The sequence below is a fragment of the Oncorhynchus mykiss genome, chromosome 1, assembly GCF_057628025.1.
Source record: "Oncorhynchus mykiss isolate SJ-2025 chromosome 1, ASM5762802v1, whole genome shotgun sequence".
NCBI classification, from domain to species: domain Eukaryota; kingdom Metazoa; phylum Chordata; class Actinopteri; order Salmoniformes; family Salmonidae; genus Oncorhynchus; species Oncorhynchus mykiss.
Window position 1 is genome coordinate 81,880,556 of NC_143022.1, and position 27,627 is coordinate 81,908,182.

The window sequence follows — 27,627 nt, forward strand, 5'->3', positions numbered from 1 at the left end:
GCCTTTAAGGTTATATAGGACTAGTTTTACTGTGGATATAGATACTTTTGTACCTGTATCTTCACAATGTCCTTTGCTGTTGTTCTGGGATTGATTCGCACTTTTCGCACCAAAGTATGTTCATCTCTAGGAGACAGAACGCATCTCCTTCTTGAGCGGTATGATGGCTGTATGATGAAGTATGAGCGGTATGAGCGGTATGATGGTCCCATGGTGTTTATACTTGCGTACTATTGTTTGTACAGATGAACGTGGTACCTTCAGGCATTTAGAAATTGCTCCCAAGGATGAACCAGACTTGTGGAGGTCTGCAATTTATTTTCCGAGGTCTTGGCTGATTTCTTTGATTTTTCCATGATGTCAAGCAAAGAGGAACTGAGTTTGAAGGTAGGCCTTGAAATACATCCACGGGTACACCTCCAATTGACTCAAATGTTGTCAATTAGCCTATCAGAAGCTTCTAAAGCCATGACATCATGTTCGGGAATTTTCCAAGCTGTTTAAAGGCACCGTCAACTTAGTGCATGTAAACTTCTGATGCACTGGATTTGTGATACAGTGAATTATAAGTGAAATAATCTGTCTTTAAACAATTGTTGGAAAAATGACTTGTGTCATGCACAAAGTAGATGTCCTAACCGACTTGCCAAAACTATAATTTGTTAACAAGATCTTTGTGGAGTGGTTGAAAAACGAGTTTTAATGATAGTTAATACTTGTTTATACAGTATATACTGTATATATAGGGAGAGAGAGAGAGAGAGAGAGAGAGATCCATTACAGGGTTTGTAAGTTATCATATTTGCTGCCCTGCCATGTGGGTTTATTGCACTGGGACACAGTCAGGAGAAACAGGGAGTTTAATAAGCGTCGCAGAAGGAAAGAAGTAGATGAGTAAATCTGGGGGCTTCCTCTCTTCCGTCCCACTCCTCCTCTCATTCATTTCTGCTTATCAGGCACTTTCAGTAGGAGACCATTAAAGTGGCGAGTGGAGTAACTCAAAGCAATGATAATCAAGAAGAGACTGAGTAGACGCTTTATAATTACCACTGCATTGAATACTGCGCCATGAACCGCAACATTGATGAAACCGATCACAAATCATCATAGCTGACGTCTCCTCACACCCATTTAGAAGTTCATCACACATCTTCACACTAATTTTAGTGACTACCAGTATGCACATGACTCACCGCAAATTATCACAGCAGTGTACAACCCATTAAAATCCATCACAGCGATGCCACAGACATCATACTGTCTTTCAGACAGCAAAACCAAAGAATCAATTAAATGTATTTATAAAGCCCTTCTTACATCAGCTGATATCACAAAGTGCTGTACAGAAACGCAGCCTAAAACCCCAAACAACAAGCAATGCAGGTGTAGAAGCACAGGTGCTAGGAAAAACTCCCTAGAAAGGCCAAAACCTAGGAAGAAACCTAGAGAGGAACCAGGCTATGAGAGGTGGCCAGTCCTCTTATGGCTGTGCCGGGTGGAGATTACAAAATAATATGGCCAAGATGTTCATAGATGACCAAAACCCCTTATAATTCATCAGATCTTCAGGAAACTCTATTGAGACCCTTCATCACCGACTCAGCCCCATGACACTAGGTTACTGTAGCAATGTCAATACTCATCACAATGACTAATGAATGACCCTGACACTAATCCCTACAATCTCAGTTGACTCCTTTCAATGGACACTCAATACATCCCATCATATGATTCCCTAGCTCAACAACATCCTCCTTCGTCATTCACTGCCTGCCCACAATGGACTAGAACCACTCAGTTGATACTCGATCAAGCACCTGAAAAACTCTCTTTACTTCTTGCATCCAATAATACCATCTCATCAGTGTGTAGCCTGCATCTTAGAGACTGCTGTCCTACGTACATAGTCATTGAACACTGGTCACTTTAACAATGTTGACATACTATTTTATCCACTTCATATGTACAGTGGGGCAAAAAAGTATTTAGTCAGCCACCAATTGTGCAAGTTCTCCCACTTAAAAAGATGAGAGAGGCCTGTAATTTGCATCATAGGTACACTTCAACTATGACAGACAAAATGAGAAAAGAAAATCCAGAAAATCACATTCTAGCTCCTAAGCAACTTATTATTTGTTGCATTATTAACCCAGAACATTTTTTGTGTTATTACATACAGCCGGAAATAACTTTTGGATATCCGCGGTAACTCACCAGCATTACGACCAGGAATACGACTTTCCCGAATTGGATCATTTGTTCGTAACCCCCAGGGCAATTATCCCAGAAGCTGCTCCAAGATGCTGCTGGCGGAGAAGAGGTATTCGGATTGGACTTCTAGTCAGAATCAGGAGGAGGGCACCACTTCCAAGTATATTTCTCGCTAATGGAAGGCCAAAAAGATCATCAAGGACATCAACCATCCGAGCCACGGCCTGTTCACCCCACTATCATCCAGAAGGCGAGGTCAGTACAGGTGCATCAAAGCTGGGACCGAGAGACTGAAAAACTGCTTCTATCTCAAAGCCATCAGACTGTTAAATAGCCATCACTAGCCGGCTACCACCCGGCTACTCAACCCTGCAACTTAGAGGCTGCTGCTTTATATTCATAGACATGGAATCACTGGCCACTTTAATAATGTTTACATATTGTTTTACTAATTTCATATGTATATACTATATTCTATTCTACTGTATTTTAGACAATGCCACTCCGACATTGCTCATCCTAATATTTATATATTTTTTTATTCCATTATTTTATCTTCAGATTTGTGTATTGTTGTGAATTGTTAGATACTACTGCACTGTTGGAGCTAGGAACACAAGCATTCCGCTACACCCGCAATAAAATCTGCTAAATATGTGTATGTGACCAATACAATTGGATTTGATTTGACTTGAACCCGATTGAACATCTACATCTACTGAATGGAAAGACCTGAAAATAGCTGTGCAGCAACGCTCCCCATCCAACCTACAGAGCTTGAGAGGATCTCCAGAGATGAATGGGAGAAACTCGCCAAAAACAGGTGTGCCAAGCTTGTAGCATTATACCCAAGAAGACTCAAAGCTGTAATCGCTGCCAAAGGTGCTTTAAGTACTGAGTAAAGGGTCTGAATACTTATGTAAATGTGATATTGCATTTTTTATATATATACATTTGCAAAAACATCTAAAAACCTTGCTTTGTCTTTATGGGGTATGGCCTGATCACCGACAACGACGAGACAGCCTAAAGGGAGGAGGTCAGGGACCTGGCCAGGACAACAACCTATCCCTCAACGTGATCAAGACTAAGGAGATGATTGTGGACTACAGGAAAAAGAGGACCGAGCAAGCCCCCATTCTCATCGATGGAGCTGCAGTGGAGCAGGTTGAGAGCTTCAAGTTCCTTGGTGTCCACATCACTAACAAACTAACATGGTCCAAGAACACCAAGACCGCCATGAAGAGGGCACGACAAAACCTATTCCCCCTCAGGAGACTGAAAAGATTTGGCATGGGTCCTCAGATCCTCAAAAGATTCTACAGCTGCACCATCGAGAGCATCCTGACTGGTTGCATCACTGCCTGGTATGGCAACTGCTCATCCTTCGACCGCAAGGCACTACAGAGGGTAGTGCAAACGGCCCAGTGCATCACTGGGGGCAAGCATCCTGCCGTCCAAGACCTTTATACCAGGCAGTATCAGAGGAAGGCACTAAAAATGGTCAAAGACTCCAGCCACCCTAGTCGTAGACTGTTCTCTCTGCTACCATACGGCAAGCGGTACGGGAGCGCCAAGTCTAGGTCGCAAGAGGCCGCTAAACAGCTTCTACGTCCAAGCCATAAGTCTCCTGAACATATAATCAAATGGCTACCCAGACTATTTACATTTCACTCCCCCTCTTTTACACTGCTGCTACTCTCTGTTGTTATCATCTATGCATAGTCACTTAATAACTCGACCTAAATGTACATATTACCTCAACTAACCGTTGTCCCTACACATTGACTCCCCCTGTACCCCCTGTATATAGTCTCACTATTGTTATTTTACTGCTGCTCTTTAATTACTTGTTACTTTTATTTCTTAGTCTTATCCGTATTTTTTTTAAACTACATTGTTTGTTAGGGGCTCATAGGTAAGCATTTCACTGTAAGGTATTTGGCCCATGTGACTAATACAATTTGATTTGATTTGTATTGTGTGTAGATTGAAAAACACTGTATATTTTCGAAGAAGGCTGTAACGCAACAAAATGTGGAAAAAGTAAAGTGGTCTGAATACTTTCCGAATGCACTGTACACTGAGTATACAAAACATTATGCTCTTCCTATGATGTAAACTGACCAGGCTAATCCAGGTTAAAACTATGATCCCTTATTGATGTCACTTCAATCAGTGTAGATGAAGGGGAGGAGACAGGTTATTAAAGAAGGATTTTTAATCCTTGAGACAATTGAGACATGGATTGTGTATGTGTTCCATTCAGAGGGTGAATGGGCAAGACAAAAAATGTGTCTTTGAACGGGAGTATGGTAGCAGGTGCTAGGCGCACCGGTTTGAGTGTGTCAAGAACTGCAGCGTTGCTGGGTTTTTCACGCTCAACAGTTTCCTGTGTGTTTCAAGAATGGTTCAAGGACACCCAAAGAGTCCATGCCCCGACGAATTAAGGCCGTTCTGAGGGCAACAGGGCAGGGGTGCAACTCAATATTAGGAAGGTGTTCTTAATGTTTTGTACACCCAGTGTATATACTGTATATATTCGGGACTGACTCAGACATTGCTCATTCTGATATTTCTTAATTTCCTTCTTTTTACTTTTTGGATTATTTGTGTATTGTTTGTATTGCTAAGTATTCCTGCACTGTCGGAGCTAGAAACACAAAACAGAAGCATTTTGCTGCACATGTGATAACATCTGCAAAACTGTGTACGCAACCAATAAACTTTGATTTGATTTGATAACTTTCTGCATGCCCTCTACGCTTGAGTGATTCAGCACTGTCTGTGACTGATATTAATTCACCTTGAGCCCCTGTGTCTCTACAGCAAACTGTTCCCCAAAGCTAGCAGATGGGGACGCATACAGGATTTGTGTGGGAATTTGTTTTTTAATTTCTCCCTTCTGTTCAGACACATCATTATCTATCGATCAGCCAATTATTTACCCTCAGGTTATATTGCCAGTCACCCGCATCAGGGCTGACACGCCCACTGAGAGGCAGGTTATATGGAGGGAGGTCAAGGCTGTACAGGTGAAAAGGTATACTATCCATATGGAAGGTGTAATTACAGTCTACTGTAAGTAGGTTGAAGCCTTGGTTTAATCAAGTCCCTCCATTAAGGTATTAGAGGGATGGGACTCACAGTCTGCCAAACCTGGCAAGCTACACGTAGAAAAACAGGATCCAAAAGGGTTCTTCGGCTGTCCCCATAGGGGAACCCTTTTGGGTTCCATGTAGTACCCTCTGTTGGAAAGTTATATTCAAAGGGTTCTACTATGGGGACAGCCGAAGAACCCTTTAAGGTTCTAGATAGCACCTTTTTTTCTAAGAATGTAGAGTAAGGCTCCTTGTGGATTTGTGATTAACCCCACCTACTGCTTACCATTTAGTCAGTCCTCTCTCCAATGCAGATGTGGATATAAGATGAGAGAAAAAAATGAGAGATATTAATCAGAATATGATTGGAAATGTCACACTGTATTTAACTGGTTGGTGTAACTCTGTGGAAATACACAGATAGGATAACGATCATAAAGAGACAAATAAAGATGACAAAGATATTTTGGCAAGTCCATTATCCATAACAATCTCTCCAGACGGATCATCCCCCAAATATTCTGCCTTGTTTTCTTATCCTGTGGATTGGAGGAGGAGACAGAGGTCATTACTCGACCTAAAGTCCCGTCGTAATTGAAATTAGGGAGGGGGTTGGAGGTAACAGGCGACATGATAATCAATTTGAGGCTGTATCGGAAACAAGAGCTGCTGGGGTGCTCCAGCTCCCTATGAAGAGACCAGATGGCCCCAGCCGTGTGTGGGCCTGTGAATGGTGGAGGGGAGGGGAGGGGTGGGGAGAGACAACGGGAGGGAGGGAAGGAGAGCATGTGCAGGAGGGCTTTTTAGGGTGTAAGGATTTTTAGGGTGTGAGGATTTTTTGGGTCTGCATATTGAGTATGCGTGTTTGCTTGAGAGACAGTGCCATCTGCCAGCAAGACACTTGGGGTTCAGCAGATGTGTTCTCTGACACTGGAGGAGCCGCAGGGAGGGATGAGGAGAGGATCTCGACACACTGTAGTCTACCTCTGTGGGAGGGAGGAGACAGACGGCTGGGTGACTGGACAGCTGCATGGCACATGACACCCACATACGCACATACACACCGTACCACAAATGCGACACACACACGCACATGTCCACACATACTAATACATTGTACATACTCACATGCTCACACAGATAAACATTGAGCCTGTTGACACAGATACAGATCTCTTGCCCCAGAGCTCTGGTTTTTGCCATTGGGCCCTGAGGGGAAATGCCCTTTTGGGGACACAGGAGGGGGTGATGGTCTGGTCAGGGCTGTCCTCATTTGGGTGGTGTCTGGCTGACTGGGGTGAGCTGTTATGGCCAGTGACAGACAGACGGACAGACTGACTGACTGATAGACTGACAGACTGTGACTGACTGACAGACAGACTTCAGGGCCAACAGGAGAGGCAGCTCGCAGGAAGCTGTAGAGTACTTATTTCCAGAAAGAGTTAATGTGTCTGGTCATTGAGCAGAGTAGAAGAGAGCAGCACAGACAGACAGAGTGAAGGAGAACTTTCAGATTTCAGTGAAAGGTCACCGTGAGCTCCGGCTGGCAGACCAGCCCGGCCAGTCATCTGGGATTGGCCGCAGGGACCGGCCCGGTACCCTGACTGCACATCTACGACCTTTAGGGAAGACACTTCCTGTCTACAGCAGTGTGTTAGTGTCTTGACTGAGGAGCGGGTATCCTACTCTAGTCTTCACAGGCTTTAGTATCTACCAGTTTTCTCTCTTTCCTGGAGCTAAGATAATCAAATGAAATCAAAGGGTTCGAGAGTCTTACTCCCTCTTGGTTTATGGGTGTTGCTGCTGGTGGCAAGCACTTACAAGCCTAAAAACTAGCAGACACTGTGGTCCTCGATGACACGAGTGTGACACCCCTGTAGAGCAGAGTTGTGACAACCCCTAGGAGCAGAGTGTAAAGGCTGCCTCTTAGTTTGGTATAACACCACCTCTGTTACCATGGAGAAACCACTGGACCATCCACTGTCCTCATCAAGAGACGTGTTGAATCTTATTAACACTATTTTCGGAGCACGACACGCACCGCTCATCCCAAGCCGGATTCTACCAACCAACCGCTCCTATTTTTAATTGGCGCTCATTAAAGAAAAATGCTGTTATTGCTCCATTTTCCCAAAAAAGTATCTCGAAACGGTAATTAACGTGGCATCTGTAAGAAAGCTGGCAATTAGCGAGACCTGACAGATGAGCAGGCCGTGGTGCCGGATGCTTTGATGACTCTGAAGTTCGGGAGAGCTGCATATTTGTTTTGCTTTAAAGGCTGCGGAGAGGAGGGGCACTGTTTGATTTAGGGCTAGAAACAGGGTAGCAGTAAATGGGCTCCTTGCTATCAATCAGCAGCGGCCAGGAAGAGATTAATATACAGTTGGCAAGGTTCCTAAATGATTAATTATTATTATTATTATTAATACATTATTTACTGTACATCGCTTATTTTTCCATCCACTCCAGTATAAGTTTAGTCACGTGATGCTTAACTCTCTCTAGCACTCCTGTTCATATTATAGTCCGTTTTATAAAAAGAGTTTACCAACCCAGAGATGATGGAAAATTACTAACCCTGTTGTCCTTGTTATGACAGGCGAGCCTGCGGTGACGAGGGAGAACAACTGTCTGAACGCGGCCAAGGCCTGCAACCTGAACGACACGTGTAAGAAGTACCGCTCGGCCTACATCAGCCCCTGCACCAGCCGCGTCTCCACTGCGGAGGTCTGCAACAAGCGCAAGTGCCACAAGGCCCTGCGACAGTTCTTCGACAAGGTCCCTCCCAAACACAGCTATGGCATGCTGTTCTGTTCCTGTCCAGCCGGCGACCAGTCGGCCTGCTCTGAGCGCCGGCGCCAAACCATTGTACCAGTCTGCTCCTATGAGGACAGGGAGAAGCCCAACTGTCTCTCCCTGCAGACCTCCTGCAAGACCAACTACATCTGCAGGTACACCAGGATAAACAGTTGTCACAGTACACAAGATTGTACACAGGCATCAAACGTATAAGATGGCTAACAATCACATAGTCTCACGTGTCAGACTCACACCACATACCAACCATTGTCAATGTATGGATAAAACTACATTCCAGTCAACAACAGTTAATTTTCTCAAACCCTTCCCGATAGCATCCTCTGTAATATAAAAAGGTGCTGGAGACAGATCACACATTCTAGCTCGGCACCAAAATGGAGGGGTGTCTAAATAAACAGCGTGGAGGTTGCTATCATGCCTTCAGAGGTGTTGAGAAACATACCTGTCCCTGTGAAAAACACCATAAACAAACCTATTAAGATAACTGGAGGGAGGATCTTGGGAGATTGCATGGGAAATAAACCATCACTATTCACTAATGCATGAAGCAAACACTAAATCTACCTACAATATCTGAGAGTATTCAAGTTAAGCAGTGAAACACTCTGATTTTCTTTCTGAATGCTCATCTTTTCTGAGACAAGTGATTCATTTAGCTGTCATGTAGCAGTATTCTGGTTAGAATTACTGGGCGGCGGAGTGGATGTGTTTGGGTTAAGTGGCATCTGTTTCATTGGCAGTAATAGAGGCCATATTGAAATGCAGCGGAACGGACTGGACTCAATGAGTGACGTCTGACATCGCCTCTAGAACCACAGCACTCTGTCTGGGATCAAATGGAGGCATTAGTGCAAATAAATTGGGTCCATTTGGATTCCAGCCTCAGGGCTGTGCATTCTCTCTCTCTATCAGGCTCTCGCTCTCTCTCTCGCTGTCTCGCTCTGTCTCGCTCTCTCTCTCTTGCTTTCACTCTGTCTCACTCTCACTCTCTCTCTGTCTCACTTTCGCTCTCATGCTCTCTTTCTCTCAATCGCTCTCTCTGTCTCACTCTCGTGCTCTCTCTCTCTCGATCTCTCTTGCTCTTGCTCTGTCTCACTCTCTCTTGCACTCTCATGCTCTCTCTCTCTCTCACGCTCTCACTTCTCTTTCTCTCCCTCTATTTCTATCTCCCTCCGTCTGTCTCCCTCTTTATATCTCTTCCTTTAGCTAAATGTTCTTGTTCTCACTCTCTTCCCCTTCTCAACAAATGTGTAACACTAGGTGGTAGTAGGTTTTCCAGCTGTGTCGTGAGCTTGGTATCCAGAGCTCCTCTCTGTTTGTGGGAGGGATTATAAGACCAGGCATACCTACCTGCTTGCTGCTCCATCACCCTATGAGAGTGGTATTGTTAGAGAATGTCCAGTCATCTGGTGATTTTCAGTACCTATAATGTTCTCTTTGAAGTAGAAAGAAGAATCGATATCAGTTTAAATATTAGACATGTAAAAAACAGAACAGTAAGCAGAATCCATGTGGATGAGGCAAGGTAGACCAACAAGACATGACTGATCTGGGCCATTGCTGATCTTGTGAAGGCTACTGGACATGCACATGCATGAATCATACATAGGCAACATTGGCCTGAACTTGTGAAGACCTTTGGACAGGAACATTAGCTAATCAGTTATAGGCACCATTAGACCTGTAGTAGGAGTGTGCATGTCACGCCACCAATAGAATCTATGCCCCAGTGTCTGAGCCAATAAGAGAATGGAAACTAAGCAAGACAACAAGATTCATAAAGTGGAGTGACGATCTTATATAAGGGTAAGACTGTATAAAAGCCAAGTACTAAGAATGGAGAGTCAGTTCTTCCATGGAATTGCTTGGCTTTGCTACTTTTTGTAATAAAGTCTGTTTGAATTCACAAGCTCCGGTATCTGAGAAATATTTGATTCAATATTTCCACGACAGTATCACGGAGTGGAATCAACAGCTCTCCCTCTCCTCCAACTAGCCCAGGAACAGATTGATGAGTACTGTGTGTGTGCGTGTGTTTATAAACCGTACCAATCAGTACCATTGTTTTTGCTTTGTCTATTTGACAGTCACAGTTAGTCTTATAGGGGAGATGAGATAGTTCAGAGGTTTCACTGTTGTCTTTCAGGTCCCGTCTGGCTGATTTCTTTGCCAACTGTCAGTCTGAGCCACGCTCCCTCTCTGGCTGTCTTAAGGAGAACTACGCTGACTGCCTGCTGTCCTACTCTGGCCTCATCGGTGAGTTTCTCCCTTGTTTCTATTAGTCAACCTTTCCTCACACACATTGATGGGTCTCACTATGGTCTTCCATTTTCTCACTGAATCCTCATACTGTCCCCTGAATGGCTCTCCTACCTGTTGTTACAGTCATGTGTCACAGAGTCCCTTCACCCCCCTCCTATCCTCTCTCCAAAGGGGTTATTCCACTGTCCCCATAGGATAAGCCTTTTTGGTTCTAGGGAGAACCATTTTTGGTTCCACTTAGAACCCTTTTGGGTTCCATGTAGAACTCTCTTTGGAAAGGGTCCTACATGGAACTCAAAAGGCTTCTACCTGGAACCAAAAGGGTTCTACCTGGAACCAAAAAGGTTCAAAGTGTTAATTTTCTAAGAGTGCAGCGCAGCACAACCCAACGTCACACCACTTCATCCTGCCCCTCCACATCATTTCATGAAATTAGCTCATTGTTCCAGAGGAAACCAAGGAAACCAAGACTCATAGTTGCAGACAACGCAGTAGAGCGAAGGAATGAGCGTGTGAAAGACAGGAGGTTGGTGGCACCTTAATTGGGGAGAACGACCTCGTGGTAATGAATGGAACAGAATAAGTGGAATGGTGTCAAATACATCAAACACATGGTTTCTATGTGTTTGATGCCATTCCATTTACTCCGTTCCAGACATTATTATGAGCTGTCCTCCCCTCAGAAGCCTCCTGTGGTGTGAAAGAGATAAAGAGAGAGGGGGAATGTGGGAGAAGATTTGTCTCCTTTATCTTCCCCTTTTCTCTGCTTCTGTGTGCTGAGGGAACCATCCTAGCTCAATCCATCACATTTTCCTGACTAGCACAGCTGTTACAGATAGTCCACACAGCAACCAACAAAATGCCAATTCATTTTGCCGCAAAACAAAAAGGGCTTGTTTGGACAGACGCCAGTAGGGGAACAATGCATTAAGGGAGCAAGAAATCACTGACTGTAGCTATTTCGTTTACTACAAAGCTGGAGATACCTAATTCTTCCCACTGCCTTTGGAAATACTTCATATTGTCACTTTTGAAAATACTCCATTATGTTTTCAGTGTTACGTGTTGATGAGAGAATTGGATGAAAATAGAGCTGGAAGAAAGCTTTTGCTAACAGTTGCAGTATGATAGGGATTCACCATTACATGATGGTTGGGTGCAGTGGGAGGCGGATCCTCTTTCACCATACCTCATAACCAGCCAATGACCAGCCAAGAATACCAATAGGTCGTGGCATTGCCACAGAGGATACCATGTCTATAGCAAACCAAACGGAACAAAAAAACATTATTTAAAGGCCCAGTACAGTCAAAATTCCGTTTTACTATGATTTGAATAATACTGTACAACAGCTGATTAAACTAACATTGTTTTAAACTAACACAGGACCTTCTAATCAGCAGTTTTGCATGGGCGGGAGTTTCGGCTTTACAAAGAGAGTTTCAAACCTCACTGCCAATAACAGCTAGTTTCAGTTTTCCCCTCCCCACTCAGACCACTTCCAGACAGTCCTAGCTAAATTCTTACTATTCTTGTCCAATTTAATGGAAATCTTAAGGTACTTAATTGTTACCCGAAAATGATTTGATATTGATATAAAAACAGCTGCATTGGGTAATTTATTGTATTTCTTCCCCCTCCCAACAGGTACCGTGATGACGCCCAACTACCTGCGCTCTCCTAAGATCAGTGTTGTCCCCTACTGTGACTGCAGCAGCAGTGGCAATGGCAAGGAGGAATGTGACAAATTCACAGAGTTCTTCACAGACAACAGCTGCCTCCGTGAGTGACTGACCACGCATCTCCTGTCCTCTCCTCTCATCTTCATTCTCATACCATTTTCCTGTCTCCTCCACTCTTTCATTGCGGGTCTCCTGACAATTATTCATCCCTCTCTCATTGTTCCTTCCTTCATCCTCCCTCTCTCCCAAGTGATGCTCCATTTCTCCTGTGAGCTTTTTGGCGAAAATCAGAGAGAGAGGAGGAAGAAACAGAAACAATGATAAGGCTGTGTGTGTGTTTGTGTGTGTGTGTGCGTGCGTGCGTCTGTGCGTGTGTGACTGCGTGAGTGTGTGTGTGTGTGTGTGTGTGTGTGTGTGTGTGTGTGTGTGTGTGTGTGTGTGTGTGTGTGTGTGTGTGTGTGTGTGTGTGTGTGTGTGTGTGTGTGTGTGTGTGTGTGCGTGCATGTGCACATTAATAATAATAATGTTCTTGTGTGAGTGACTAGTTCCCCGGAGTAGCTCTCCTGGATCAGCGATAGTCAAGGCCCAATTTTTCAAAAGTGATTTATCCAGATTTTGCCTATCGGATATGATTAAATGCATAGAAATAGAATGAATAGAATGGTAATCCCCATTCAAGCCAATGATTTGTCCGTTCTATTCATTATTTTTCTATGCATTTAACCCTGTCCGATAGGCAAAATCCAGATGTATCACCTTTTTTTAAACTGGGCCCTGGGCATTGTCTTTTAACTTGGTGGCCCTCCTCTCACATATCAGACAGCTATAATTAACCACCCCTCTCTCTCTCCATCCACTCCCCCGCCACAGCAATTCCTTCTTTAATAAATACAGCTCCTTCACTATCACAAGGTGCCAGGCCTCTGGAGATAGCATATCCATGGCTGTGGTGCCTGTCTTTGTGCAATCACAGCTCAACTTCCTCTGCTGTGTTATTGGTATGGCATTGTCTCTCAGCCCATTTCAAAGCCAGTAGGATCCATTATAGTCACGCTCTCACCGACCCTATGGGGAAGTTTGTTTTCACTGTATTATAGAGATAGTGTTATATATAACATTTTGTTCCCAATGTGACAATGTGCATGACACAGCACTATCACAACAGAGCAATTTCTTTAGGGGAATTTCAGTGTCATTGAAGTCTATTTGACCTACTGCTATTGAGAAGGATTTGGGTTTTAGCTTTGAGAAAGAAAGCCATTGAGATAGAAAGATAGGTTTCCTCCCACAATGTACCAAAGGTCCAGCATACACGTCTGCAATTAGACCAACGTCAGTTTGGCAGAGAGGAAAGGGAGGAGTGTGGACATCCGTCCAGTGTCATATCCGTTCATTTCCTGACGTAAACATTTCGCAAATGAGTAGTTTCACAGCATGAAAATGATCCCAGTCAATAATTGAACGCACGTCTGTGTGGATGGCAGATGTTTCTCTCACCCCACCTCGCTCTTGATTTATCTAGCTACAGTAACTTGCAAGTTTAGCTGTAAAGTCGAGATGGCTTGTTCTCAGAGGTATGCATTTTTAACTTGTTTGTATAGCTAGCTCACTAAATAACAAATACATGCATTCTCAATCAAAAACGTAGTGCCACAGTCTTTACAATCGCAAAAATTCTCTCCTCACATCAATCCTCAGCGCTTTGACCACGAGTCCGGGTATTTATATGCCGACCTTACGGCTCAAAAAGCTTCTGATTGGTCAGATTCAATACTCCTGGCCACCATTAATTGGCAGATGTGTGAAGCAAATGTGTGTGCCCACAGAACAATTTTTCGAGATCGAGGGAGGGTTTGTGTGAAACATCCGCACGAGCGCAGCCATCCACATAAAAAGTTACGTGTGCAATTATTGAACTGGGAACATTTTCACGCTGGGAGAAATTTTACAGCATGACGTCACAATCAGAATACGATCAGAACGATTGGGAACTATTTCACACTGGGAAGATTTTTACAGGACATCTGGCGGTCTCGGGGCTACCCATGCAGCTCAGAGGGAACATTTGTCAGCACTAACACACAGTGACAGATATGCTCCCACACAACCGTCAGTGCTGGTGTGGCTCCGAAACTGTGATAGGGCCTTGCTCTGGCTCCTTAACCAAGGGGCCAGCGGGAGGGCTCTGTCCGCTTACGGAAAGCTCTTTTGGAAGGCATTAGAAGACAAAGCGTAGCTGCTGATTTGCTTCATCTAATGCTAAGCATACATTGTTCCCAGTTAAGGATCCTCTCCTGCATTTGCCTCTAGGTCAGCAGAGTAAAGTACTGTTGTTCTCTTGCACCATTCTTCAATCCAGTACAGTGATGGTAGTTCAGTATTTGTCATACAGCTTTATTCAGCCATGACAAAAGGCATTACAGGGTTGTTACGTGAGCAAAAAAGTTGGAAGTGAGAAAAGAGAAGTAGAGTTACTTCTGCTCGATGGTACATATAGAGTGGTTGGTGGTTCATTTGCCGGTAGCAGTGGCATTGTGAGAAAGAATATCCCAACAGAGAGGTCACACTGAGTAACCGGCAGCATTATCAGCAATCCATAAGTGCCCAGGGGGCATCCACCCTGTGTGCTCCTGAGAAATCACCTAGGAGATCAGTAATGGTCCTATTCTTCTGACCAACAGCCTGAGTGGAACTCCAGCGGGCACATTGGCAAGGCTCCTTTATGCCACGTCTAAGCACTCACTCTTAGTTCAAAAGATCAGAGATTAGTGTTAGCTCTCTCCTATAAAAACCCTCTTATCGGAGGAGACACGCTTTTAACTGTGTATAACTAGTATATCCAATCCCTATACTGATCGATTGTATCTTTGTTCTGTATGACTATGCAAAACAAACACCAAAACTCTTGACTATTGCAATAATGTCAATGTTAATTGTTAAATAAAGACTACAGTGCCCGATTTCGGGCAATAGATTTACTGGCAATTACTGATAGTGTGTTTACATTATTATTTTATTCATTTCCTACCGTTTTATGTCAGAACACAAGAAACTAGACTGCTCTAGGACACCTAGATGGCAGGTAGCCTAGTGGTTAGAGTATTGGCCCAGTAACCAAAAGGTTGCTAGATTGAATTCCTGAGCTAAAAAATCTGTGTTCTGCCCCTGAACAAGGCAGTTAACCCACTGTTCACCAGTAGGCCGTCATTGTAAATAAGAATTTGTTCTTAAACTGACTTGCCTAGTTAAATAAAGGTTAAAAATGTTTTTATAATAATACCAATATGGGCGGAACACAATTGTCCGGGTTTGGCCTGTGTAGACCATAATTGTAAGAATGTGTTCTTAACTGACTTGCCTAGTTAAATAAAAGTAAAAAAAATAAAACGAATTATCTGTTGAATAAATGTGTCCAGTGGTCTGCTGCGTCATTACGATCCAATTGGTCAGATCCTTGTCACGTTAAAGGGAGGCCCTTAGAAAAGTAGCTCTCTAGGTCGGCTCGCTTGTAAATTCAATCTGGAGAGCGCCCAGAGTGTGCTCTGGACGTTCATAAATTCAGAGCGTTGTCAGATTGTCCATTCATAAATTCGGAGCGTTCAGAGCGCACACTGGACGCTCTGGTTGAGGAGTAGGGTTAATCTGAGCGCTCTGACGTAACATCAGCAGTCAAGCACCCAAGCTAACTGGCTAACTTGCTAGCTACTTCCAGACATAAAAGAGAGAACACCTCACTCTGACCATTTTACTTGCCCTAGCAAAGCTGGCTAGGCTGTTTTCATGTTATCCAGAGCGCTGATGACTGTAATTGCAGCTGGCAAAAATGTTATTACGCTTTTTAGCCGACGTTTACTGACAACGGCCATATTCAACACGTGTTGAGCGTTCGTAAATTCATCAGTTATTCTGCGCTTTGGCACACGGACGACAGTGCTCTAAAATCGGAGTAGATAACTAGAGCGATTTTACGAACGCACCTTCAAACTTTTTTTTTACGTTGGCGAGAGGGGTGGACACGACACACTTCTACATTATTCAAAATATTGCCTTCTTGCTAGATTAATGAATACAGCCATAGCAAAATGGGCCTATTTGTTTGGTTCAACAGACGGCCATGCGCACTAATGCCTGTCTGTCAGTGTTTTGGTTGATGTAAATGTCAGTGATATGATATCATGTTTACCTATGTGCTGTTTGCACTTGATGAATGGAAACAGAAACGATTAAGTGGCAGATTGTACAGATTCCAGGCTGTTTGCACACAGTGTGATATTCCCTGTGTTTAAACATGGGATTTATCTCCTCTTGGTAAGACAAACACTGCATTCCTGTGCAGCTGGAACAGCCTGCCGGGCCTTCCTGGGTGTCTGGATTCTAACATTGCTCAGTGTTTGCAGAGTAAAGGTCCAGTGTTAAATCACACTCTCGTTTGTCAGCAAGAATAAGACACAGGGTCCAGTTTGTACACTCACACTCTTAGTAAAAAGGGTTCCAATAGGGTTCTTCGGTTGTCCCCATAGGATAACACTTTTTGGTTCGAGGGAGAAACATTTTTGGTTCCAGGTAGAACCCTTTTGGGTTCCATGTAGAAACGTGGAAAGGGTTCTACGTGAAACCCCAAAAGGTTATAACTACAAAAAAAAAGGGTTCTACCTGGAACCAAAAAGGGCTCTTTAAAGGATTATCCTAATGGAAACAGCCGAATAACCCTTTTAGGTTCTAGATAGCACCTTTTTTCCTCAGAGTGTAGTCGATGCCTGTAGGAATACACTCATCCTATTAGGAGTGAATTACAGTATGTATTCTCAGGGGCTTGACTGGCAGGTTATACATGTTAGTATTTCTCAAGTGCTGCTGATTCCTCAAACTCCACTGAAAGCCCTGACATTGAGCTAGAGCTAAATAGGAGCTAAACTCATGTACATTATCACAGCACAAGCATTGTGCCTAAATTCGAAACTAGAAAAGCACCTCATCAGCCGTGACAGACGACAACGTCTAATGCGGTGTCTCTAATTAGTCTTTGTTGAGAACAAAGCTCCATAAAAGACCTTATCAACAAATTCAATACACTCATCAGGCCGCCGCTGTGCTAGCACAAAGTATTAGTGCACTAGGATAGGCTCAGTGGCACACCCACTTTCTTCACCGCAAGATAATGAAACCAGCTTTAATTGATTCCCTCACAGCCAGCATTTAAGAGGTGTGGCCCTATACAGCCTTAGACGATTCAAGCCCAAATGAGCTGACAAGTTAAAAAATAATAATAAAAAGCATGTCCGTCCTTTTCCAAAGTGTTGGCTCACAGTTTAAATGGATTCAATGACCCAGGGAAGAAATAGTTGAATTATTCTGTGAGCGGTGCATAACGCTGATCCATCTAGCTTCAGATCTGCCTGTCTGCTTCACTTCAAAGATAGACCAGGAACAGTGTATGCACTCTAATGTGTTGGGTAAAAGGCCACATCATCACTTTGTTATTATTATTATTATTATGGCCTTAGCTAATATATTCATATCCCTCAGCCAAACTTAAGCACACTCACTAGGTTTGTAGTTTAGAAATGAGTTTTTCCCCCGGTGTATTTCCATATAATTAAATTGTTCTCTCCCACCTATTCCATAGTGTTTGGGAAAGATAGCCTAATGATACCTTTTAGGGGAAATGGATAGTGTTTTACACCAGTAATGACTTTATGAAAAGCTTTAGATTTTGGACAGATGTAGTCTCTCCACATATGGACTTTCTCTCACTCCCTCTCTCTACAACATTGATGTCTAACACAGTGTCTGGTCTTTCTGTAGGCAATGCCATCCAGGCGTTTGGGAACGGGACAGATGTGGGAGTTTGGCAGCCCATGCCACCGGTGCAGACCACCACCTCCACCACCACTCCTTCCCAGAAGGCTAAGGACCGGTCCCCCAACTCACTGGATGTCGCCACAAACACCAATCACCTCAAGGCAGGGGATGAGTCCCTCTACCACTTCTGTGGAAGCTTGCAGGTGAGGTTTCCAACAGCTGATTTCATACCGCATGGACCTCCTGTCCTGGAGGCCAACGGCCAAGCATCTATTCTGAGGGAATTATTTTAGCTAGGCGCTGGATTAATTTAAGCATTATTGATTTGATCTGAGAACTGATACTGCCTCATTTCAGCAGAGCCTGAATTAACTGTAAAGGACTAACAGTTGCTCTGCAGTATAGGAGTCTGAGGCACACAGATGGAAGTGTTTGTCTATCAGTGGTGTACACAGTGAGTGGAATCAGTCCTCCTCAAAGACAGAACACTGTCCTTCAGTGAGTCAGTCAGCACGTCCTGCTACACACTGCGATTCAAACAGCATACACACTACATATATACAGTATAGTATATTTTATATGTATTATATACTCCATCACACAAGCATTTCACTCCTACACCTGTTGTTTTATGAAGCATGTGATAATAACATTCGATTTGATTCGTTTTGACACAGCATACACACACTCTAGTGCCCTAGAGAATCCCACATTGCCGGCATGTAGGCTTCATTCACCTCAGTAATAAAGGCTTGGTGGTGTCACCGAGTGACAAGGTGACGCGTGGTCACCCACACTGATCTGAATGTCACCGGCTGCCACCCATCTCCCATTAACACAGATGACTGCCTGCCTGACTGCCAGCCAGCCGACCCCTCGCCTGATGAGGTCCTCCGTCCCTGGCTGCGTCCCTGGATGCTCTGCCAGCGCCATTTGAAAGGGCATTCATATGCTAATAGGACAAATTAGAATAGATTACCCCAATTGATCTGGACGGGGGATAAATAGTGTTCAGGTCCAGGGGTGGAGTGGGTTATCTTTGTGATGTTGTCAGGGTGACTCCTGGCTTAGACAACCTGCTGGAGATGGATCTGTCAATGTTACAGACACTGATGTTGTATCAGAGCTCAGAATGGTTGATGGGGCTTTCAGTGATGATTTACATGAGCTGAGGTTAAGATGAACATCTAAGATTGTAACTCGATCAGTGGGAATTTAGTCTTTCTGGTCAAAATACAAAAGGCTTCCACAAAGCAAACTCAGCCACTAAAATGTTTAGAGTTGGGAAGCTCACTATATTATTGTTGTTAACCAACAAGGCTACTGTTATAGATACACACACTCTCTAATCAGAGGAAAGCTCTCACTTCGCAAGGAGTTCCAAACACACACACAAATACTTACAGTACTTACACCCAAACACACACACACACACTGTTAGCCCTGTTTGCACTGGAGCATGTGTTGAGCAGGGACGGCTGTCGGAGGCAGACAAGCTCTTTCTAATCACACAGGGGACGGGCCTGTAAGAACATTCACTCGTCTCTCCTCTCATCATCGATTAGAAACCCTCTGTGCTGGTACTGCCAGACAGCTTTAGCACTCGTCCAATGACTCAGGGCCCCACTAGACTACTAGCCAAAAGACAACTTCTCCCTGTGTGAGGATCTCTATGTGAGCAGCTTGAAATATGTGCTTTTTCTGCTTCCTTTTGTTCATTTTCTCAAATCTAATTTAGCTTCACTGTGTATTCCTCAAACTGCCAGGATTTGTTTTCTTTTACCGTAAGCTTCAAACTGAATTAGGAAGGGTTCTTTTTGTCTTGTGAGAGGGTTTTGCCTCACTTTGCCCCTTTGTGTGTATTGAAAGTGGCGCAGGCAGGAATGCCTTTTGTCCCACGTCGGAGATTAAAGTCAGGTGGCTCCTAGCGTGTCTAAGAACCTGAAACAAAATGAAGGAGAGTCTGTTGTGTTGCTGCTGAGCCCAGCAGGGCCTGTAGCGCTCCGCAACCTGGGCCTGAAAGTTAAGAGCAGCAAAACAGATCATTCAATGTGATTCAGTTTTACTTTTGAATAGTTAAATGAGTAAAACTTATGAATTCAGTCAGCATTTCGGCATCCACATCTCCAGTGGGTGAAATTGGATGCAATGACGTCTTGGTCAGGTTGTATACTGATTGTGTTAGAAAGTTTTTTACTTGGTTATCTGGTTATTAGTATTCAACACCTTACACATACATGTAGTCGTAAAGGATGCAAGACTGATTCTCCTCTGTTCCACATGAAGTCCTGTAGATGATGCATGGTGGTGTATCTGAAACAATAACCGCATGCCCAGTCAAGCTGATGGATGGTTTAGGCCAACCGGAGAGAAATGAATTGTGGGACAGCTCTGGGTTTTGTTCAGTGAGCAATGACAAACATCTGTCATTTCCCTCTGCTGTGTCCCATCCAGCTCCCACTACAGCCAAATCCACACACCCTCACACTGTCTTCTACACTCCCACATTACATTGATCAGGACTAGCTATCAGTCTAACTGAATGGCCCAGTCATATGGTGTTGGGCTAGGCATTATACTTGCAATTCTGTGTTGCTTTGATGTTTGGTTGGTCGTAAGGTGTTTTCTTCACAAAGTACAGTCTTTCAAACAGAGTATGAATGACGGATATTATTCTTAGTGGCAAGGCAAGTTTGTAATACTTCAGACTCACACACACAAACACACACAGTTTTCTCTAGCTCTTACTAAATGTAAAACTACAAGTAGCCTATTGTAAAGCATGAGAGTGACTGGCTAACATAGGGCACTGAATACAGGGGACTCATGTAGATCCTCACTTCTGTTTTACTGTTTTCCTTCAAGGTCTTTGTCCACTTGAGACCCTGTAAATACCAGATGAAACTGGATAAGCCTGTGTCTCAGGATATTAAATTACCTACAGCAGCCTTGCTCTTATTCAAGGCAAATTATAAATAAAAAAGGTTAAGAAGAGGAGAATCTCAGAGTTTACTGTGACTGGAGACATATCCTCATACAGTCTAGTCTGGGAAATACAGGAAGTCCCATCGCTTTCAAGTCATCTGTAACAAACTGGATCTAAATGCTGTATAAGGATCAACGGCGACATGTGCTTCAGCAGAGAGCCTTCCAAAGCAACAAATCACTGATGTTTGAGCACGGCAACAAATTCAAACGGCACACACTCAGCACACACATGAACACACACAGTAGGGTGGTTTTGACCATATCTCTCCATCTCTCTTGGTTTTACAGGCTCAGAAACTGAAGTCCAACGTTTCAGTCGATGGTGTGCTTTGCGTGGTAAGTGTACAGCATATCTACATAGTTTGATTATCCTGATTACTCTTGTTTGAGGAAAAAAAAAGATTATACTAAGTTTAAGCCAGAACTATCAACTAACAATTGATTATGACTAAGGCCAGGAGTTTTTCCTGAACACATGACCTAACCAGAAAAATCTATGTGGGTCCTAGTTCATCATTGATCTATGTAAAATTACATGTATGAACAGTAGTGTTGATTTTCAATTACAAGGAAAGACTATGGTAATTACTACTCAGACCCTGATCTCATGCCAAAGGTCACAGGCCTACAGACAGAAGTCAAGGCGACCCCTCTTGCACATGTGCTCATGGTCTTTGTAGTCCTCTACGCTGACGTGAGCATTGCTTATCTAGTGCCTTTTAAAGTTCAGTAAATGTCATTGTACATAATAAAGCAGCATTATTCCATAGAGTGACATTTAAGGAGGCAGTGGCAGGTTCAAACAGCCTGAGAAGAGACGGCCCCTTTTCAGCTCAACGTTTCATTAGTGCGTCAAATACCTTATTTTTTTTTATCTCATCTCCAAAGCAACACATGGATATGATAGAGCCAACTGGCATTTTGGTTCTCAAAACAACCTTTTTTTTCTAATCTAATGGGACAATTTAATCACACACTTTTGTGGTGTTATTAAGACATTCTTATTTGATTTGGATTATGTCAGTTCTCTAATTGTTTATTTTTCTTTATCATAGTGTTTTGCGAGTGTGTCCTCAAGAAAGCATTAATGTGGACAATGTAAATGCAGGGGTTATAGGTGCAGCCGGGATTTGTCAGATTGCTTCAATTTGACAGTTGGACAAAAGTCTAAAAGCAAGCAAAGTGATGGCACAAATGTCCCCCCAGAAAAAGCATTTGATCAGGCCTAAGTTAACTTGTGACATTCTCTGTCCCTCCCTCCACAGGACCCACAGATCGACGACTCCGGTACCTCCAACTCCATCGCCAGGAATTCAGCCGGTCTGCCATCATCTAATACACACCTCTACTCACTACTGCCCCTGCTGGTCGCGCTGCTACACTGCACCCTGGCGGCGCTCTACCCCGCAGCAGTCTTGTAGCCATGCTACCTTTCAAAAGCATGGACAGACTAAATTTGTAAAAAGACAAAACGATATTCTCTGTTCCCAGTATACCTGTTGTATTTTTATTTCCCTTCTCTCTGATTATTTTGAAACTCTAGTTTGAAGAGGCTTACGTTGAAGCAGTGTGCTAAAGTGATCTCAATGTAACTCAGTTTCGCTGTGTTTCTCCCGTTTCTGTTTTACAAAGGGAAAAGCTTCTGTGTCGGTCACTGGGCGATCATGAGAATATAGGATGCATTGCTACATTCCAATACACAATGGCGGGTGGCTTTTTGTCAGTTCCTGGTACAATGGGATTTACTGTATTAATAATGGTACGGTCATTAGGCAGGCGCTTTTATCCAAGGGACTTTGTGTGTTAAGGCTGAGGTCTTTGAAGAAGCAAAAAATCCCCATCACTTTGATGGCAGTGGTTTAAATGAGGTAGGCAGCTTTTTAGGTGTCAATATATCTCATCTGTGGTGTGTGTGTGTGTGTTTTGATATGGTATCATTTGGAGATGGAGTTACGAAGGCCCAGAGGACAGACAGTATAGATGGCTAGACCACCATGGAACCTTTCATCTAGAATGGTCTACAGAACTCATTATTCTGTTGGGACGCCACCATTTTGTCACTAACTCGGCCCTCTGCAGCAAAACACTAATTTCAAGAACTCACTTTGACATTGTAGCGCATGCAAAAAACACACACGCAAAGACACATGCAGTACACACTCACATGTCAAGGTTCGTTTCTTCCTAACATGTACAATGAGCTATTTGGGGGATATGCGGAATGTACATTATGGAGTCAAACATTATTTTGGTCTATCAAAGCAGTTTGACATATTTTCTCTATACTGGATGAAAGGGGGGGAATGGGTGTAGGGTTTTCTCTGGTAGACAGACCATTCCTACCTGAATGAGTTTATACTCTCTGCTCTGTAAGCGTCGTAAAGCGCTCTGGAGCTGTTGACAACAGCCGTACAGATGACGGCGTTACGAGTTGTAACAGATCACGTGACAGATGGATTCTCATACTTACCGCTTTTGTTGTGTACACTTTAATTACACACAACCATTCAAGACATTAGCATCAATTTGCTCTCAATCTATTGTCATGTTGCCTTCACAATAAAACTGTCAATCTTATTGGAACAAAGCCTTGTAAATCTTATGCGATTGGCATCTGAGTCAAGCTGACGCAGAACATGTGACTCTTGTACGTAAATTGTAGCATTTTGTATGTCTCCTGAGAATCGCTGAGAAAGTATCAACCTTGTATCATAACCATATGTAACTTCTCAGATGTAATGTGCAAGTTGAAAATGTCAATTCATTTTGAGATACATTTGAAATAATCATTTCCTCATGTGGACTACCCAGCACACAGTCACTTCACACATACATGTGGCATGTGCGGCAAATTACTTTAGCTACTGGACATTTTAAAGCATTTATGACATGCTGCTTGGGTTCGTGTGGCTTTTCAAAACAATGTATATTACATGTTATTTACTAGGCATTAAAATTAGATGTGTGTACTTGATTGAAACAGTAATTGGATAAGAAATGTCTATTTCTATCCTGCTCGGGAGCATTGTGAGCAATTTAGATCAGATTCAAATTCCCCATAAAATACATCACATTAGAGAATAGCATTTTTGTTTTACAGCAAGCTACACATTTTCCCCAGTACATATGATGGAACTATTGTAAATTATAAGATATCGATCTTAGCTCTCCTGTTATATTTCCTGAGCCAACAAATATTCTACCATAGTTTCATTTATGCAGTTGCCTGAATATGATATTGTTTTTTGGTATATAACATCTTATTCTTTCTATCTTTTACTATTTGGGCCTTTATTTATTACACTTTGACATCCCGCACAAGTAAGGAGCATATAGGACCGTACCCAGAGGTTAAAGTACAAAAAAATCACATGGGTGATAGGAAATGCAATAAAGGATAAAGATGAACATTTTATCTACGAGGTCTGAGGCAGCTGGGTGGTTTAACACATTGGTATCTGTAGTCAGATTGCTGATATTTCACAGTGACAGAGGATGAATGTGTTGGAATTTGTGGGTGAGGGAGGATAATAAGCCCACTAAGAGGCAGGTGAAGAAATAAAATACCCTTGAGTATTTGTATTCATTTACATCACATTGGTTGTTTAACTAGAAGAAACTAATTGCAATGTTTATACAGATTGAAAACAAAGAATCCCTAAGCTATCCACAATACTTCTTAGCCTGTGAAAATGTACAATCTAAATAAAGTTATTATTAAAATGTTGACTCATCCAACAGTGAGGTTGTTTTTTCTGTTGCTTAGGGGTTGTTTTGTGGCCTGTTATAACTCTGTTTTGCTGGCTGAGAGAGAGACAGAGAGAGTCTGCTTAATTAGACACGTGTAGCCATTGTCTGGTACCTGTGGATGTGCTGTGTGAGTGGTGGAATCTGGAGCTGTGCTGAAAAGATTGGCCATGTTGACACACAACAGTTTATCTATGACATGCTGAGAGCAGGACATCAGCCTTGGCTTTACCATGTCAGCTAAACAGCTCCAATGTTCCCAGGAAAAATGGTCAACAATGTCAGATGAAAAATTAGCTTTGCGTCATGATTTAAACACAAGAAAGTTCTGAAAATGTTTGACTGTTCCCTGGGCCAAGATTATTCTCAGAACACACGTGGTCAAATTCAAGGTAATCCCACCTGAAATATTCTAGGAACAAAACATGGAATGCAAAAACAGATAAATTCAGATGCATAAACACAGAAAACGTGACAGAAAGGAGGGTAAATGTCATGCATGCACTTTTCCACAGGGACGCAAGAAAATAGTATCCAATGGCTGTAGTTATGGCCTTTCCCTGGACGCAGGAGGGGGTTGTTTAGTTGCAATGGGTAGAAAGACAGCCAACGGGGTTGACCTTTCCAATCCCTCAGATTAGAGAAAGCTTCACAATTATTACATCAAGTTGTTCAGTTTTATTTTCAGAAATCAACTCAAAAGCCCCGTTTATACCTGGTTCTAACATGCGTCATTTGTCCTGTTCTTCTCCTCATTCCGATTGTGCCCACATTTTTAGACAGGTGTAGACGATTAAAAATCACATTGTGAACTGATTTTGATCAGATCTTATAAGTGTACAGTGAACTGGCGTGATCAGGACAATATCAGGACGCATGCAAGCGGCAGGTATAAACAGGGCTAAAATGTCACTGCTGTGGTTGTTTCGACAGTATATCAGTTGTCACCTGGTACTTCATGTAAGTCTGTGTTTCTTGCAGGTATTTTCTTCATCTCAAGATGGACAGAAATAATGAGTATGGGATAACATGTGATACAGACATTGACAGAACGCAGCAGCAGCATCAGCAGCTGAGATAAACGTACATTGAAATGGGTCTGAGTGATGTTGAAAATGAGCCCTGAAGATGTTCATGCTACTTTTGCGGCGAGTATCAGGTCTTACCATTAAGTTATTGAACTTGGATTGATATGTATATTTTATATTAATCCGGTCCACATTTGACATAGTCATTTATCAGACACTCTTATCCAGAGTGACCACCTAGTCAGCTAAGGGATTCGAACCAGCGCCCTTTCGGTTACTGAACCAACGCTCTTACCTGCTAGGCTACCTGCCGCCCAGACAGTTATATCATAACAAGACATGTTACATATTGTACATACTGTAGTCAGACATGGGTAATCTCTCGTGGACAGATACACGTAACATTGATCAAGCATCTAACGCAACTAGTCAAGATTTCAGTCCTGGGTTTCTGAGACAAATATGTATCAGTTGAGGTTGAATGGGATGTGTTCCAAATAATACCAATGGTATGTAACTTGACCCCCCCGAACGCACAATATTTCCAATCATGTAAAAGCGAAAAATAGTTACAAATGGCTAAAGGTGGATAATGCCTTTTCAGGCAGAAAGATAAAAGGTATAAATGTCAAACAAATGCAATACACAACCTTGAAATGAAAAAGCCCTCTGGCAAAAAAAAGGGAACAGTAAAATAAAGATATTGAGCATTGGTTCTCGTAAATGTGGGGAATTAGATGTTTGATAATGAGAGTCAAACTGCAATTCACATTGGAGATGTGCTTACTAAGAAGTGTTACCTAATCTATTGGCCTAGACCTTGAGGAGGCTTCAATATAGTGCTGACCTAAAGGAACCTTGGCTATGGAGATGACCTTTAACTGCACTTCAAGAAAACACTGGACTATCAGCAGAAGTACCTGAAGACATCTTTCAGGCAATTAACAAGGCTAAAATGGTCTAACAAAATAGTATTGTAAGAGACTGGTCTAATGAGGAGATTGGTGAACGTGATGAGCTAGCTTTATAAGGAAGTCGTATTGAAACTCATTTTGTATAAAGCTGGCCTTGCACAGGACGTGTCTAATCTAAAAAAGTTATTATTGGAAGAAGCTATTACAGTAGTTATTACAGTAGTTATGTGTCCCTGGGCAGAGTTAATATTGGAAGAAGCTATTTTTTTATTTTATTTTTTTTTATTTTTTTATTTCACCTTTATTTAACCAGGTAGGCTAGTTGAGAACAAGTTCTCATTTGCAACTGCGACCTGGCCAAGATAAAGCATAGCAGTATGAGCAGACAACACAGAGTTACACATGGAGTAAACAATTAACAAGTCAATAACACAGTAGAAAACAAAGGGGGAGTCTATATACAATGTGTGCAAAAGGCATGAGGTAGGCGAATAATTACAATTTTGCAGATTAACACTGGAGTGATAAATTATCAGATGGTCATGTACAGGTAGAGATATTGGTGTGCAAAAGAGCAGAAAAATAAATAAATAAAAACAGTATGGGGATGAGGTAGGTGAAAATGGGTGGGCTATTTACCAATAGACTATGTACAGCTGCAGCGATCGGTTAGCTGCCCAGATAGCAGATGTTTGAAGTTGGTGAGGGAGATAAAAGTCTCCAACTTCAGCGATTTTTGCAATTCGTTCCAGTCACAGGCAGCAGAGTACTGGAACGAGAGGCGGCCAAATGAGGTGTTGGCTTTAGGGATGATCAGTGAGATACACCTGCTGGAGCGCGTGCTACGGATGGGTGTTGCCATCGTGACCAGTGAGCTGAGATAAGGCGGAGCTTTACCTAGCATGGACTTGTAGATGACCTGGAGCCAGTGGGTCTGGCGACGAATATGTAGCGAGGGCCAGCCGACTAGAGCATACAAGTCGCAGTGGTGGGTGGTATAAGGTGCTTTAGTGACAAAACGGATGGCACTGTGATAGACTGCATCCAGTTTGCTGAGTAGAGTGTTGGAAGC

At 42.9% G+C, this 27,627-nt stretch overlaps 1 protein-coding gene across 2 annotated transcripts in view; it reads left to right on the forward strand.

The window, feature by feature from the left end:
- Window positions 1-24,604, forward strand: part of LOC110530007 (GDNF family receptor alpha-1) — an 87,330-nt gene extending 62,726 nt beyond the window's left edge. For both annotated transcript variants that reach the window (XM_021612760.3, XM_036986123.2), the window contains 6 exons: window positions 7,912-8,263; window positions 10,279-10,388; window positions 12,042-12,176; window positions 17,882-18,081; window positions 21,155-21,202; window positions 22,132-24,604. In XM_021612760.3, coding sequence (XP_021468435.2) covers window positions 7,912-8,263; window positions 10,279-10,388; window positions 12,042-12,176; window positions 17,882-18,081; window positions 21,155-21,202; window positions 22,132-22,287 — 1,001 coding nt within the window. In that variant the 3' untranslated portion in view covers window positions 22,288-24,604. The remainder of the gene's footprint in view (window positions 1-7,911; window positions 8,264-10,278; window positions 10,389-12,041; window positions 12,177-17,881; window positions 18,082-21,154; window positions 21,203-22,131) is intronic.
- Window positions 24,605-27,627: the final 3,023 nt, after the last annotated feature.